This window comes from Globicephala melas, chromosome 14, assembly GCF_963455315.2.
Source record: "Globicephala melas chromosome 14, mGloMel1.2, whole genome shotgun sequence".
Lineage (NCBI taxonomy): Eukaryota > Metazoa > Chordata > Mammalia > Artiodactyla > Delphinidae > Globicephala > Globicephala melas.
Genome location: NC_083327.1, coordinates 49128603 through 49143915, shown reverse-complemented (window position 1 = coordinate 49143915; position 15313 = coordinate 49128603). Strand labels below are relative to the sequence as shown.

Genomic DNA, 15313 nt, shown 5'->3' with positions numbered 1-15313 from the left:
TTGATATAACTAACTTTATGTTTGAAATAAGCAGCAGATTTTTTTCTTAACTTCGGGAAATTTGGGTTGGGGCCAACAAAACTTAAACTTCACAATTTGTTACTTGTAAGCCTAATAATATGTAAGTTTTGAAACATGTTTTTATGGTCACTTTTCAAAAATTAATGGATATAAAATAATCTGCACACAACACTCCAATTCACTTTGTAAACCTAGCCTCATGGTTAGGCTAAAAAGATGGTCTTACTCAACTGGCTTTTTCTTCCATGTTTACTGTAGCTGCTAGCTTATACAAATATGCTGATATAATTAATGAAACATTAAGATCTGTTTATTAGATGATTACATGATTGAGTAGTAAATGGCACTCATTGTTATCAAGGCTTTTATGCATAATTATTATGCATTGTTAATTATTGTTAATATTTATGTAAATATTGTTTATGTAAATATTTGTGTATGTAATATTTATGTAAATATTGTTAATAATTATTTATGCATTGTTTTATTGGTGTTTTCGATTTGTTCATTTATTGCAACACATGTTATATTTCTTATAGATATAATGCTATACTTTTTCCCATTATCCACCCAAGCATGACACAAGTTTTTTATGAAATATTAAAAATATAAATCCTGCATAAAATATAAATATAAATTTAGCAAAGTGTTGTAGAATAAATGTCTACATAAAATCCCCGTCAAGTAAACAAAGAGAACTTACTAGTACTCTGCATTTGTTGATCATGACTGCCTCCCATCTCCCTAATGGGTAACCACTATTCTGACTTTTATGGTATTTACTACTTTATTTTATATTTTCACTACTTAGTTATGTATTTCCAAAAAAATACATTTAATTTTGTTGCTTTTTGGGCTTTATTTTAGTGGTAGCATAGACTGTATACTCTGTGACATCTGACCTTTTATATGTAGCATTATGTTTCTAAGGTCAATACTCATTGCTATATGATATTCCATAGCATGAGTATACTGTGTTTTGTTTATATATTATGCTACTAGCAGACATTTGAGATACTTATAGTTCTCTAGTTTTGGCTATTATAAACAACTACACGTGGAACATTAGCTACGTATCTCTGTGTGCATATATATATACATAATTTTTTTGTGTGTTACAGAAAAGGTATCTAAATATTCAAAGGTATGTTTTTGAACTTCCTATTCTATTCAGTTGGATTTTGTTCATCCTTGTACAAATATTAGATTCTGTTAATTACTATAGCTTTATAATATGTTACAATAATTGATAGGGTGATTGTTCCCACTTGGTTCTTTTCCAAAAATATCGTGGCTACTTTTAGTCCTTTTTTTTCCATACAAATTTTAGAATCATCTTGTCACACAAACCAGCCCACTGGGATTTTAATTATCCTTGGATTGAATCTACAGATAAATAGTGAGGGAACTGACATCTTTATACTGAATTTTCCAATCTGTAAACATTGTATATATCTCCATTTTATTTAAGTATTCTCTAATTACTCTCATTAGGACATTGGGGTTTTTTTCATAGGTCTTATATATCTTTTGTTAATTTAATATTTGTAGCCTTATGTTCCCCAGTATATACTACAGTATGTGGCAATATCACCCAGTGGTTTAAGAGCATGGACTCTGAAACCACATCATCAAAGTGATTTTAGACAAGATTCGTAACCTCTCTATGCCTCCATTTCTTCATATGTGAAATGGAGACAGTAACTCTACCTTCCTTGGAGTTATTGTGAGACTAAATATGTCACATAAATTTAGGACGTGGTAAGCACCATATCTGAGATAAATGTCTGAGACTGTATAGATATACCAATTATTAATTCATTTAACTATTCTCCTTTAAATGCTTTTAGGTTGTTAGTGGAGCCATTTTGTTGAACTCTTACCACGAACTTTGTGGCTTAAAACATCACACACTTACCTCAGTTTCTCTCTACTTGGTTCTCTCTGCTTGGTTCCTTGTTCATAGTCTTACAAGGCTACAATCAAGGTGTCAGATGGGGCTGTGATCTCTTTTGAAGCTCAATCAGGAAAGTATCTGTTTCCAAACTCACAGATTTTTGGCAGAATATAGTTCCTTATAGTTTTAGGACTGAGGGTCGTGTTTTCTTGCTGCTTAGAGGCTAGAGCCCTTGCAGCTTTGTTAATTGAAGTTTGCCCTCAATTCTTAGAGGCTACCTGTAGTTCCTTGCCACATGGGTTTCTCCAGTATGGCTGCTTGCTTCTTCAAAGCCAGCAGAGTAGAGAGACTCCAGCGAGAATGGCATACTGTTCTTCAAACATGCCAGTCATGCTCTCAACCTTCAGTCCCTTGCTCAAGCTGTTTGCTCTGCCTTGGAACGTTTATCCCTCAGATAGCTCCATGGCTTGTTTCTTCATTTCTTTTAGGTCTTTACTCAGGTGTCACCTTCTTGCTGAGGTCTTTCCTAACTACCTGATTTGAAATTGCGTACAGTGATCTATCCCCACTGCTCTCTTGTTACAACTCCTTATTCACTTCCCTGCTTTAGTTGTATCCATGCTGTGTTTTTGTTGTTGTTGTTGTTCACTGTCCCCCTCCTCTAGTGTTTAGCATTCCATAAAGACTGGGATTTTTGTGCATGTGTGTTCAGTGAGGTATCCTTGGCACTTAAAACAGTAATAGGCACTTAGTAGGTATTCAACCAATATTTCTTAAAATCAAGTAAATTGAATTTTATGTCATGGGGAAGGGTAGTTTCCAAATAAACAGTTTTATCATCTTCTGATAATGAACATCATTATTTCCTTTCAGATAGCATTCCTCTTTTTCTTATCTTTTTTGCATTGGCTTAAACTTCTAAAACAATGCTAAATAATGGACAGTTTTGCTGTTTTCATGACCTTAATGGGAATGCTATTTTTTGGAGGACAGGGAGTAGAGGGTGGATGTTGAATCTTAGATTAAGTAGCTTTCAAGCATCTGGTCAGATGATTATATATTTTCTATTACATATAGATGTCATGCATTATATCAGGAGATGTTTCAATATTAAACTATCCTTTTCTTTCTGGAATGAATGGTGCTTGATCACAGTATGCTATTCTTTTAATTTACTGCTGCATCCAATTTGCTAACCTTACATTATTCCTAGTATTTGTAGGATTTTAAAAGTCTTACATCATTTGTTAAAGTGTCTATTTACTCATTCTCTAATGAGAATTCAGTCCAGGCATGGATCTGCTTTCAGAGCTACTCTAATTCACCTTGGATCGTCTAATTGTCCATCTAGAGTCTATAGACTCCTCTTTTCAAATCATAAACTAGAGGATGTTGAGGTTATTTTCATTACCTGTTCACTGATTTAGTAACCTAAAGAAAGTAGAAAGGTTACTAGGTCCTCCCTAAACCTTTATAACTTAAAGCCTTATTACCTAGTTGGTGACAACTTGATCCTTCTTATTTTTCTAACAAAACATCTGAAGTCATCCTTGGTATCTTTCTTATTTTTGCTCCACATATTCCGTCCACCAGGAAATTCTATCTGCCTTTGACATATTTTAAATTCCTCTATATATTTGCATCTGTTTGAATTTTCATTTGTTTATTCATGCCATTACTACACTTTTAAAATTTTCACAGCTTTGTAATGTGTGTTAGTATCTGGTGTTAGACCTCCTCCCAGTATTGCTTCATTGTCCTGCTGGTATTGAATGTTGCTGTGGGTATATCTGAGAACAGCTTGATTCCCTTCCCCCCAACCCCAACTCTGTTAGTGACTTACCTTTTTCCCTGGATACCCCAGTGGTTCTTTCTCTAAGTCTAATAGCTCTGTCTCAGTGTTGACTCTTTTGGTTCAGTTTACCCTGGACATGCTGTCATGGTTGCTTTTCTCCTGGAATTTGACCAGTATCTCTAAAGATGTATCCTGTTAGGTTATTTGTTTTCTCTTCAAGAAATCAGTAGTTTAAATTCTTTATTTTCATTATGTTTTTCACACTCTCATTCTGTTCCCTGTATCATTTATTGTGCTTTTAGCAGCATCTGTTCTTTTTTGCTATTTCTAATTGTGCATTAATTTCTGTGACACTTTTGTTCTTCTGCTTCTTTCCTTAGCTCTGCCAGTTCATGTTTTATCTTTTCTGGTTGTTTTGCTGTTTCTTTCCTGTGCTTATACAGCTCTACTTTGTGCAAAGAGCTTATTGGAGACTACTGCTTTGTGAAACTTTTCAGTTGAGAGGTAATTGCAATATAATATTCTGTAAGTTATACAACCTGTTGATTTGATACATTTATATAACTTAAAGAATTCACGGACAATTATTTGGTCATAGTTTTGGAGTGTATAATGGCTGCCCTGTGTGTTTGTATTTGCCATCTGCTCATCCTGTTATTTCCTCCTTTTTCTTGGAGCACCTTTGTGTGCGTCCTGTGGTATTTGTTTTTGGAGGAGTGTGAGTTCTTTCACCATCAGCTGTTTACATGAGACTCGTGTTGAAGAGAAGTTATGGTCATGTTCCCAGTTAGTTGAACTTTTTCTGTGGGCCTGAGTTTTTGGTCTGTGTATGTTTTTGTGTTGTCCCTGCCAATCTCACTATGCGTGTAGTCAGTTTTAATTATTAATAATTGTCTCTATAACCTGTAACCAATAACTAATAATTGATTTGTCTGTGACTCCATGTTCTACCTTGTTTCTTCTATTACTACGAACCATAATAGGACCAGGGATCTTCCTGCCTCTGTCTCGTGTATCCTGTTTCCACTATTGTAAACAGAGAGTTTCATCTGAGTATACTCCTCATTTCTGAAAATTTTGTTTTTATGAATTTTTTTGAGAAATTAATTCTGTTGTTTTTCATGGGCAGCCATGACATCCTTTCTCAGTTTCTTTCCTTCCCATAGTGGTCTTTGCCCAATTTTGATTGCCCTTGACTGTCCTTCAGCTCATTTTGTGGCTAAACATTTTTATGATCTTTTCCTTCCTTCTCAATCCTTGGGGTTATTTCTAGGCTGAGAAAAGGGAAATACCAACTTACACTACCATCTTTAAACTAGAAGTCTAAGTATTCTTTTCATTTTATCTAGCACAAATGTTCTTACTTTTATAAACTAAGTATGGAACATTTCTCTAAATTGATAGTAGATTTTCCCTTAGTTTTGGATAAATTTGGTTATTTTAGCCAGGTTCTGGGGAGTGATGTTGAATTGCCATTTTTGACTGTTAAATGCATCCACCAAACATTTTTCTATTTATGGATGCTATTGACTAGATAAAACATGTGATTGCACCAAAATTCAAAAACTGTAAAAGATATACTGTGAGAAGTATATTCCCTTCAGTCTGTCAGATTCCAACCACCGCCCCCACCCCGCCCAGCTAACAACTCTTACCAGTTTCTTTTTTGTCTTTAGAGAGAGATTCTACGTAGAAACAAATATGTACTTAAATATGTATTCAAATGTTTCTCCATTTTGGTTCAAATGCTACCACTATGCACGTCTTGTGCCTCTTCTTTTTTACTTAACATACCTTGGAGATAGTTCCTGTGTGACTCAAAATGCATTCTCACAGTTTTTGGTTGAATCATGATCAAAACAAAATCTTCACATTCATTTTATTTTTCTTTTAATTTATAACTTCCTTTATCCCCTCTTTTTTTTATGAACATTTTTTTTTCCAGAAGAAATATATAATGTGTAGTATTCTCCAAATTCTGGTTTTTGTGTTGACTGTTTCCCTCTTGTGGTGTCTTTTTACATATTTCTCTGAGGCTTGTATCAGTATAAACTGATAATGAGATATCTAGGATTGGTTAGTTTCAGGTTCTGTTTTTTTGGCAAGAATATTTTGTAGATGGTGCACTCACTGTACATCCTCTTGCATCACAATAGGAGCCTCATGATTTCTACTTTTAGTAATGTTAAGATAGATCATTGTGTTTTGGTGTTCTCAGCTTTATCTGACAATTATAAAGTTAGCCATTGACATTTCACCTAATAAATATTTCCTGGACTGGTAGCAAGATGATTCTGTCATTCCTTCTGTATTTAATTGAGTAAAAAGTGGTGGCAATTTGTAGTTTTTATAGATTTGCTAATGTTCCCTAATTAATTTTTAAATTAAGTATCAGTTGAGAATAAAATTTATTATTCCTAGATGTAGATAAATTTTTAAACTAGATTAGAAATAACCCATGGTCTTTAAATGATATTTCAATTAGAAAATTTTTTGAGGTCAATTATTCAAAATGATTAAAAATATATCTGAAATAACTACCTGATTTTTCTTACAAAATTTTTATTTCCATTTCTCTTGGTTTGAGACACCAAGAAAGTTTCTAAACTTTTAGGATATATTTTTGAAAATCTACTTTTATTGTTCCTTTTTATTTAGGTTATTAAGTGTGGTATGCTGTGATCTAGACACTCTTCTCCTATTGGAGGCTCAGTATCAAGTATCTGAAATGTTACTAAATGCTCAAGAAGAAAATACCTTAGAGACCTCTGACAGTCACAGGTAAAAAAATAATAATAATAATAAAATAATTAAGAGACAATAACAGCTTTCTTTACAGATGTTCTGTTGAGGCAGTAATTTTCTGTACAGTTTATTTAATGTTTTTCCATTATCTGAATTCAGTAGATTTAAATAAGAGTAAAAGGCAATAAAGCATAAATGTCACAGTTAAAAAGATTGTAGACAATGTTCTTGGAGACAGCTTACAGAGTACTACTTTTTAAGTTTCTGTTTAGTTTTTTGTTTTTTAGTTAAGTCCTAACTTTATTAAGTTGTATCAGCTTTAAATTCAGACTCATGTGAAAGATGACTCATTAAACAAAACGTTTGATTTTTGTGTCCCTTATAGAGGCAATTTTTACTTCATTCTCTTAATTATGTTAGTTCATAGTTATAAATTCTGATTATTGCAAAATGAGGTTATGGTAATATCTTGAAAACTTTTTTCTATTAATATGTCATACTTACTATTACCTTGATTCGGTTGACATATCTTGAACACACATTCAATAGCTGGCATTGTTTTTGTGTCTGTAATTTAAAAAAAGTGTGCCTCCACTCTAGCTAGACCTTGGAAAAATAGTACAGAATACCAGGCCACATTACTGAATACTCTAGGTTTGATATAGAAGGATATTATTAACAGCTGCAGGAAGTGTGGAGGATACAAAGTGAAGAATTTGAATTAAGTCACTGGATCTAGAACTTAAGGGAACTTTGGCTAAGAATGTGGTTTCCCTGGTGGCACAGTGTTAAGAATCTGCCTGCCAATGTAGGAGATACGGGTTCGAACCCTGGTCCGGGAAGATCCCACATGCCACGGAGCAACTAAGCCCGTGTGCCACAACTAGTGAACCTGCGTGCCACAACTACTGAAGCCTGCACGCCTAGAGCCTATGCTCCACAACAAGAGAAGCCACGGCAATGAGAAGCCCACGCAAGGCAGAGTAGCCCCGGCTCTCTACAACTAGAGAGAAAGCCTGCGCACAGCAACAAAGACCCAACGCAGCCAAAAATAAATAAAATGAATAAATCTAAAAATGTGATAGAGTTGGTGTGGAAATAATGCACATCTTAATCCCATTTCTTTATAACATGTGACATTTATCAAGGAAATATTCTTAATCTCATTCATCTCATTATATGAATTATATCTCCAATTCTTTGCTCTGTAGCTAAGAAAGCTGTAAGATAAAAAGTGAATTTATTTTTCAGACTCTTCTATAGAAATTGTATTGCTTTTTTCTTCTACTTTCCACTGACATGATCTTAAAATAAAATCATATTCAATTAAGGCAGTAACAATTGATATATTTATTTTTCAGAGATTTTATAATTGATAGCTTATCAGTGGAGAGAAATCATGTTCTTGTTAGAATAAATCTTATTGGGGGGCCAATGGAACGAATTTTGCCTCCAAGGATACTAGAGAAGGTAAGTGGGGTAAAGAGGAGGGGGGAATGTTTTTCTGACATTTTGAAGCAAGGTAGCCAGCTCAAGTGACAATAAACAACTTCTGAATATCCACATCACAGAATTGAACTTTTGTTACTAGAAAAACTTTAGGATGCAAGTAAATACTTTCTAATGAAAATAGCATTCTTCAAGGCAAGGTGTCTTGAGTGGTAGTTTGTGTTGCAGAGTAGGATATTCTTTTATTAAAAACTTGTCATTTTCCTTGTGTGTCTTTGAACACATATTAAAATTTTTTCACTTTTAATATCTTTCCCCTTCATGATACCTGCTTTTTATTAGATGACTAATTCTCATTGTGTTTCATTGGTTATATTGAGTACCTCTCGTTTCATCAGTATCCATAGAGTTTGGTTTTCTCTTGAAGGGTTTTTTTGTTATTTTTACTGTTGTTTGTTGTTATATTAAGTACTTCACTCCAAGAATGGTGAGCTAGAAATGATTGACAGCATAGGAGAAATAGTTTTGTGAGCAGTCTAGTTGCTACAACAAGTTATCATATTTGTCTTTAGTACTTATTTAACGTTGTCTCTATATTTCATTTTAGTTAGTATCCATTAGAGTGTTGAATTATGATGTCAGATAGCTTTTGGTTAGTTATGCTACAACTCTGGAATTTATGAAACAAAAGCCAATTTAAGTGATATTTCAGAAAGTCTTAAAATTTAATATTAAACTACTTCCTAAAGTCATCTGTCTTCTTTTTTAGGGTGATGATCCATATCCTTGGCCAATGTTTTCATCATACCCTTTACCAGACTGCTATTTGTCAGGCAGAGTTACGAGAAATGCTGATCTAAAACAAGGTAAAACATTTACCATCAAGTGCCATGTTTTACTGCTTTTTATTTTTGTTATAATTTGAAAAAAGATAAAGTATTATGAAGGGAGATTAATACTATTTTTCATTCAGCTCATATACCTGAATCCATATATGTCTGTTTCTTTGTAAGTTTTCATGATTTCACATGTTCCTTACTAAATGAATATTTGTATGATGCTGAATAGTTCTTATCAGAACCTTTTTTTTTGCTTTAAAAAAGGGAATTAGTGATTTTTGATGAATTAATTCTTGATACGTAGAACTTTATTCCACAGATTAATATTTTTTAATATCTGTGTGCCATACGTAAGTCCTGTGTGCTCAGGACTTAAAATATAAATGTTATATAAATATAATAAAATTAAAATTCTGATATTTTTGACCTTTTAGGGAATACATTCAAGTAATTAGACAATTGTATGGTAGTACCGTGTGATAGGAACTAAATATATAGAAAAATGTGTAGCCTGCTAGGGTAGCACATAAGCAGATGCTCTTCCAAAGAGCACTGAGTTTAAAGTGAGACGTGAAGTAGGTGTTTTCTGGGTATTAGAAGAGCGTTTTTGACAGAGGAAACAGCAGTGAGACTAAAAGGAGCAAATTATATTAAGAAACATGAGTAGTTCAAGGATGTATGAGATTTGGACTGTGAGGACAAGAGTGACCAGAGATAAGTCTTAGGCAGGTAAGCCAAGTTCAGCCGTAAGACCAGGGTACCTCAAGTTCAGGTATTTAGACTTTATCATAAGAGCAATAAAAATTCAAGCAGTTTTTAGACTTGAGAATTCTAAGATGAAATATGAAGATTTTAAACCATTAATTTGAGAAGTTAAATCTTAATATCAACATGATCTCCTTGTACTATCAAACTTGCATTGGAAAGAAATAACGTATATAATTCATTTCATGTAGGTTAGATTCCACAGAGTGGTTGTTGAAAAATAAGAAATTTTTCTTCTATGTGAGGCTTCATAAGCCACTTACTTTTCCCAGTGTTTACTTGCCTTAAATCAATCAATAGAGGCCATCAATTGATACATGTTTTTATTTCTATCCAGTGTTTAAGATATACACTGTGTATCTCACAATTGCATGGAGACAAATTTCTATTTGTTTTCTGTCTACCTAGGTTAGGGAAAGAGAATGTGAGGGATTTTTAAAAGTTTTTAATACTTGTCTTTTTAATACACTTTTAAAATTTTGTCGTATGTTTTTCTCGTGTGACCTAATTCAGAGATGTGGGAGCAATATTAAGTATTTTTCAAGAAGAAACTCTTAAAAGAATATCATTTTGGACTCTTACCACTGACTTGCATCTTTCAGTGAACCCAGTCTTTTATGTCTTCCTCTCCTACTTTCAGTCTTTTTAATCAGTCTTTATATTTTGTCATTCTGTCTTTAGGTTTCATTATGTATTTGCCTCCTCATTCCTTTATTCAACATGTTTCTTGAGTGCTGATTATCAGGTACTTCACTAAGCACCAGATATAAGATGATGTATAGCATATGATCTATTCTTCGTGCCTCAACCATTCAGCCCTTTTCCTTGTTACCATATAGCATCATTACCTTTGCTAAATTTCACTTGGAAACAAATATATCTTTTCTTTTGAACAGCAAATTCATTCATTGTCAGTCTTACTTTGTGACTGCCATATTAGATAGTTTGTTTCTTCAAAGTATAATAGTTTGATAAAAAAATATATGCTTTATTTTAAAATGACCAAGGCAAACAAATCAGAAAGTAAGATTAAATGGATAGTTCCCTGAGAAGGAAAAAAAAAAAAAATCGATTCCTAGGAATCGGTGCTCAGAGGAGTATAATTTTTTTCCCTGCTCTACTCTTATAAGTGATTTAGAAAAGGGAGTAATAAAAGCTTATCTGTCTAGCCCAGAAGATAACTGCAGAATGGTTATTAACCTCTAGTAAGCCTGTAATGCTGCCAGGCAGTCATATAGTGTGTCCACAGGTCCATTTACTCTCCTAGTCTCCTAGATGACTGTTTTCAAATATTCCCTTTCATCAAACCTTCCTAACCTCTTCCCAATCTTTCCTATCAGATGATAACTCTGTTTCCTTTTTTTTTTAAACTGAGGAAATAGAAACAGTCAGCTTCCATGTGCTCCTGATACATGTCAGCTCACTCGGCTGCATCTGTGCCAATTTAGATTTTGTATTACTATGAATAAAACTGCAAATGTTAATTACAAAGTCCAGTTTCTCCATTTGTGCCCTGCATTCCATCCTCTTTTTTGCAAAGATATTGCTTTTAACAGTTCTCCCTTTTTCTTTATTGCTTTTTTTGTGGGTGGGGGTTGGGTGTGGATCTCCACTATAGCTTTCCTACAGGCCAGCAAGCATGCTGTTAATTTTTCCATATTTAAAATATCTTCTTTTGAATTTACTTTCCCCTCTCTACAATCCCATTTCTGTCCTTCTCCTGCAAAATTCCTTGAAGGAGTTGTCTAATCTTAATATTGTAGTTATTCTCTTTCCATGCTCTCTTGAATCCACTTGAAAGCTAATCAGGCTTTCACTCTTACCATTCTACCATGATTAAATCGACAGGTCAGATCTCATCCTCATCCTACTACACCCAGCATTAAAACTTAAAATGTTTGGGGCTTCCCTGGTGGCTCAATGGTTGAGAGCCCACCTGCTGGTGCAGGGGATGCGGGTTCCTGCCCCGGTCCGGGAGGATCCCACATGCGGCGGAGCAGCTGGGCCCGTGAGCCATGGCCGCTGAGCCTGCGTGTCCGGAGCCTGTGCTCCACAACGGGAGAGGCCACAACAGTGAGAGGCCCGTGTACCGCAAAAAAAAAATAAATAAATAAAACTTAAAATGTTTGATGCCTCTCTTTTTTGAAACATTTTCTTATTTGGCTTTCAGAAAGTACATTATCTAATTTTCTTACCCCCTGCTGCATTTCTGGCAAATTCTTCATCTCTTTTGTTGGATCTTTCACATCTGTCCAACCTCTAAACTTCGGAGTGCCCCAGGTCTCAGTTCTTTTTTTTTTGTTGTCTGTACTTATTCTTTTGGGGATTTTGTCTAGTCTCATGACTAAGATACCATCCAGTACACTCTGATTTATATCTTAAACCCGTATTTCTACTTGACTCTGTACTCATATCAGTTTACTTGACATCTTTACTAGGACGGTTAATAAACATATCAAATTTAACACGTCTGAGATAAATTTCTGATACGTGGTATTCTTCCTCATTTCAAAAAGGACAACTTTATGCTTCCAGTTCTTTAGGCAATAAACCTGAAGGTTTTCTTTGACTCCTTCTGTCTTCATAACCCCACATCTAATGTGTCAGCAAATGCTCTTGATCCTTCATATCGGAAATAAAACCACTTTTCACTCATCTACTACCACCCTCGTCTCTCACCTGTATTATTGTAGTAACCTGTTCAGTTTGTTTCCAACACAGCAGCCACAGGAATGGCTACTGAAATGTGGGTTGGATCATTTAACTCCTCTACTTGAAACCCTCTCATGACTCCACTATAGCCTACAAGGCCCAACTCATTTGTGCCTGCCTTTCTGTCACATGTTCTGTTTTAATTTAGTACAATTTCAATTTTCTTTATTTAACTTCATATTTTCCCACCATATTGAACAGCAACTTCTAGCTGCCTTTCTGTTTGTACCTAAAACACAAGTGTTTGAATAAGACATTATTCTCAATTTAACAGCAGTACCTAATACTTCCTCCTAATAGTGGTCCTGGCATTATTGTGGTTCTTGTTAAGCAGGAGAGAATGATCTAGGTACCAGTCAGTGGATAGCCAAAGAGGTACCTCAGGAAGCGATTTTGCATAGGTACGTACTGAGTCAAATATGAATCAAATATATGTCATTCTGGTATTGCCGATGTATCACTCACCCTATACTCGTAGAAGAATGGCAGAAAATGGGAGAGGAAATCAGAAGCACGTCTGATTTTGATAGTACGTAAGAGAATACAGTGATGATATCTCTGTAACCTCAGTGAGAATAATGGAGCCAAACGTATTTCTAGCAGATACAAGTCTAAATTGAAAGTAATGTTCCTGGTTAAACTCTTCAATGTTAAACATTAATTATGCATTTAAAAATACTATTTAAGCAGGCTTCCCTGGTGGCGCAGTGGTTGAGAGTCCGCCTGCCGATGCGGGGGATGTGGGTTCATGCCCCGGTCCGGGAGGATCCCACATGCCACGGAGTGGCTGGGCCCGTGAGCCGTGGCCGCTGGGCCTGTGCATCCAGAGCCTGTGCTCCACGACAGGAGAGGCCACAACAGTGAGAGGCCCACGTACTGCAAAAAAAAAAAAAAAAACTGTTTAAGCAATACTTTAAGATACAAATAGCTATTTTAAAAGCAAGCGTTCATATACTTGCTTTTTAGATTTAGAGGTAATAATTCACTGATTCTGATAGGTGTTATTCTAGTCATTTGCACTTCAATATTTGGGATATCATTTCATCGTTGTGGAAAAAATATCACTGTAGTTGTGTGCACATGGTGACATTCACCTAATTTGTCTCCCAGCTTCTAGATTTATCCTTCTTGCTACACTTAGCATTTCCTCATCTGTTAAATTGCCTCTTGTTAGTTCCTTGGCATCGGTGTTAGCTATTAGATGATTTATCTTCATCTGTGAATAAGAATCTTGAGACATCATTTGGTTCAGTTATTTTTCTTTGTATTCATTTTTAGGGTCACCATATTAAAATGTAAAAGCCCTTTAAAAGCTGATTAATATTATTTATGTACATATGTCACATATGTGAACATACCTAAATCATCATACATAAAAATCTATTCCAAAATATCATCTCTCTGTTATCTGAGAGTTGAGAAAAGTAGGAAGAAATGTGTTAGTATGGTAACTTACTGTTCCTGTGCAGAAGATAAGAAAGAGGGAAGGGGAGTCGGAGAAAGAAGAGTTTGTATGGTGGTTAAAACCAAGTACCTGTTAGCATGCACTACTAGAGATTAACTCATAATTCCTTTCCCATACGAAGCAGGAAGATTGTGAGATAGCAATCTGTTTTGTTTTGTTTTTGTTTTCCTAAGCTAAAATTAGATCTCCCAGGAGTTATAACATCCCTAGCCACTAGTATATGTTCCATTTTGATGTGTTCAGGATGGGTACTTCTTTCTCTAAGGAGGAAGGGAAATTCAGTACTTCCATACTGGGAAATAAAAATAGCTTGAGGAGTTGGATAGTGTACTCTGGGTATTGAAAGCATCAGAGAGAAATATCTTAATAAAATGAAAACTAAGCTCTTCTTACTTCCCTTTCTAGCATCTTCCATTCACTTTATTTTTTATTTTATAATGTTTATTCAGGCTGAATTATAAAAATCAGCAGTCTAGATTATGCCTGTATCCTATATACCTTACTACTGTAGAATTTCTGTCTTTATCAAGAAACTGTTTGGAAATATATTTACTTCGTTGGGGCTGGTGTCTTCAAAGTGGAGAGTAAGTTGGTGGTGGTGGTGGTTTTTGTTTGTTTTTTGTTTGTTTTGGTTTTTTTTGTTGGTGGTCATTGCCTGTGTGTTTCTAGTATTCCTAACAGGGCCAACAGAGTAGCAGAAGCACAGCAATAACTCACAAGGTTACTGACTGCCAGGCCATTGGCAATGATTGCTATTCTTTGATCTTAGAAATTCACATGGCTGCTCATTGAAAGCTTCAAACATATTAGTAACTCCTGATGTAAGTAAACTTGAATGTTCCAAGAGCTCCTCAGTAGTCACTCTTTACCCATGCAAACCTCTGGAGGCCCTTCCTTTGTGCTGTCTAAGAAGTAAACAGAGTGAACGCTAATAACAAATATGTTACTTTCCCATTCTTTCATCTTGCTTGTCTTTTACTTCATCTCTTGTCTTTTCTCTTTCTTATGGTAATTATCCTATATATTCTGCATCAATCATATAGGTCTTTGAAAAAAATTTTTTTTTTTTTTTTCGGTACGCAGGCCTCTCACTGTTGTGGCCTCTCCCATTGCGGAGCACAGGCTCTAGATGCGCAGGCTCAGCGGCCATGGCTCACGGGCCCAGCCGCTGTGCGGCATGTGGGATCTTCCCGGACCGGAGCATGAACCTGTGTCCCCTGCATCGGCAGGCGGACTCTCAACCACTGCGCCACCAGGGAAGCCCTGAAAAATTTTTAAAACAGCTTCATTGAGATATAATTAATATACCATACAATTAACCCATATAAAGTATGCAGTTGAGTGCTTTTTATTATATTCAGGTATGTGCAACCATCACCACAAATTTCAGAACATTTTCATCACCTCAAAAAGAAACCCAGTATCCTTGTTTTCCCCTCTTTCCTCACCCAGCTCTGAGCAGCCACAAATCTTTCTGTCTCTAGAGATTTCTCTAGTCTGAGCTTTCATATGAATGGAATAATATAGTATGCGGTATTTTGTGAAACAAACTTGGATTGTTTCCACCTTTTGGCTGTTATAATAATGCTGCTACAGACATTCCAGTACAAGTTTCTGAAAGCACC

General features: G+C 35.1%; 1 protein-coding gene across 8 annotated transcripts in view; it reads left to right on the top strand.

Annotated features, from left to right (window-relative positions):
* TBC1D32 (TBC1 domain family member 32) overlaps window positions 1-15313 on the top strand; it is a 186349-nt gene that overhangs the window by 99949 nt on the left and 71087 nt on the right. For all 8 annotated transcript variants that reach the window (XM_060283767.1, XM_060283766.1, XM_060283765.1 and 5 more), the window contains 3 exons: window positions 6372-6494; window positions 7820-7928; window positions 8677-8773. In XM_060283767.1, the coding sequence (XP_060139750.1) occupies window positions 6372-6494; window positions 7820-7928; window positions 8677-8773 (329 nt within the window). The remainder of the gene's footprint in view (window positions 1-6371; window positions 6495-7819; window positions 7929-8676; window positions 8774-15313) is intronic.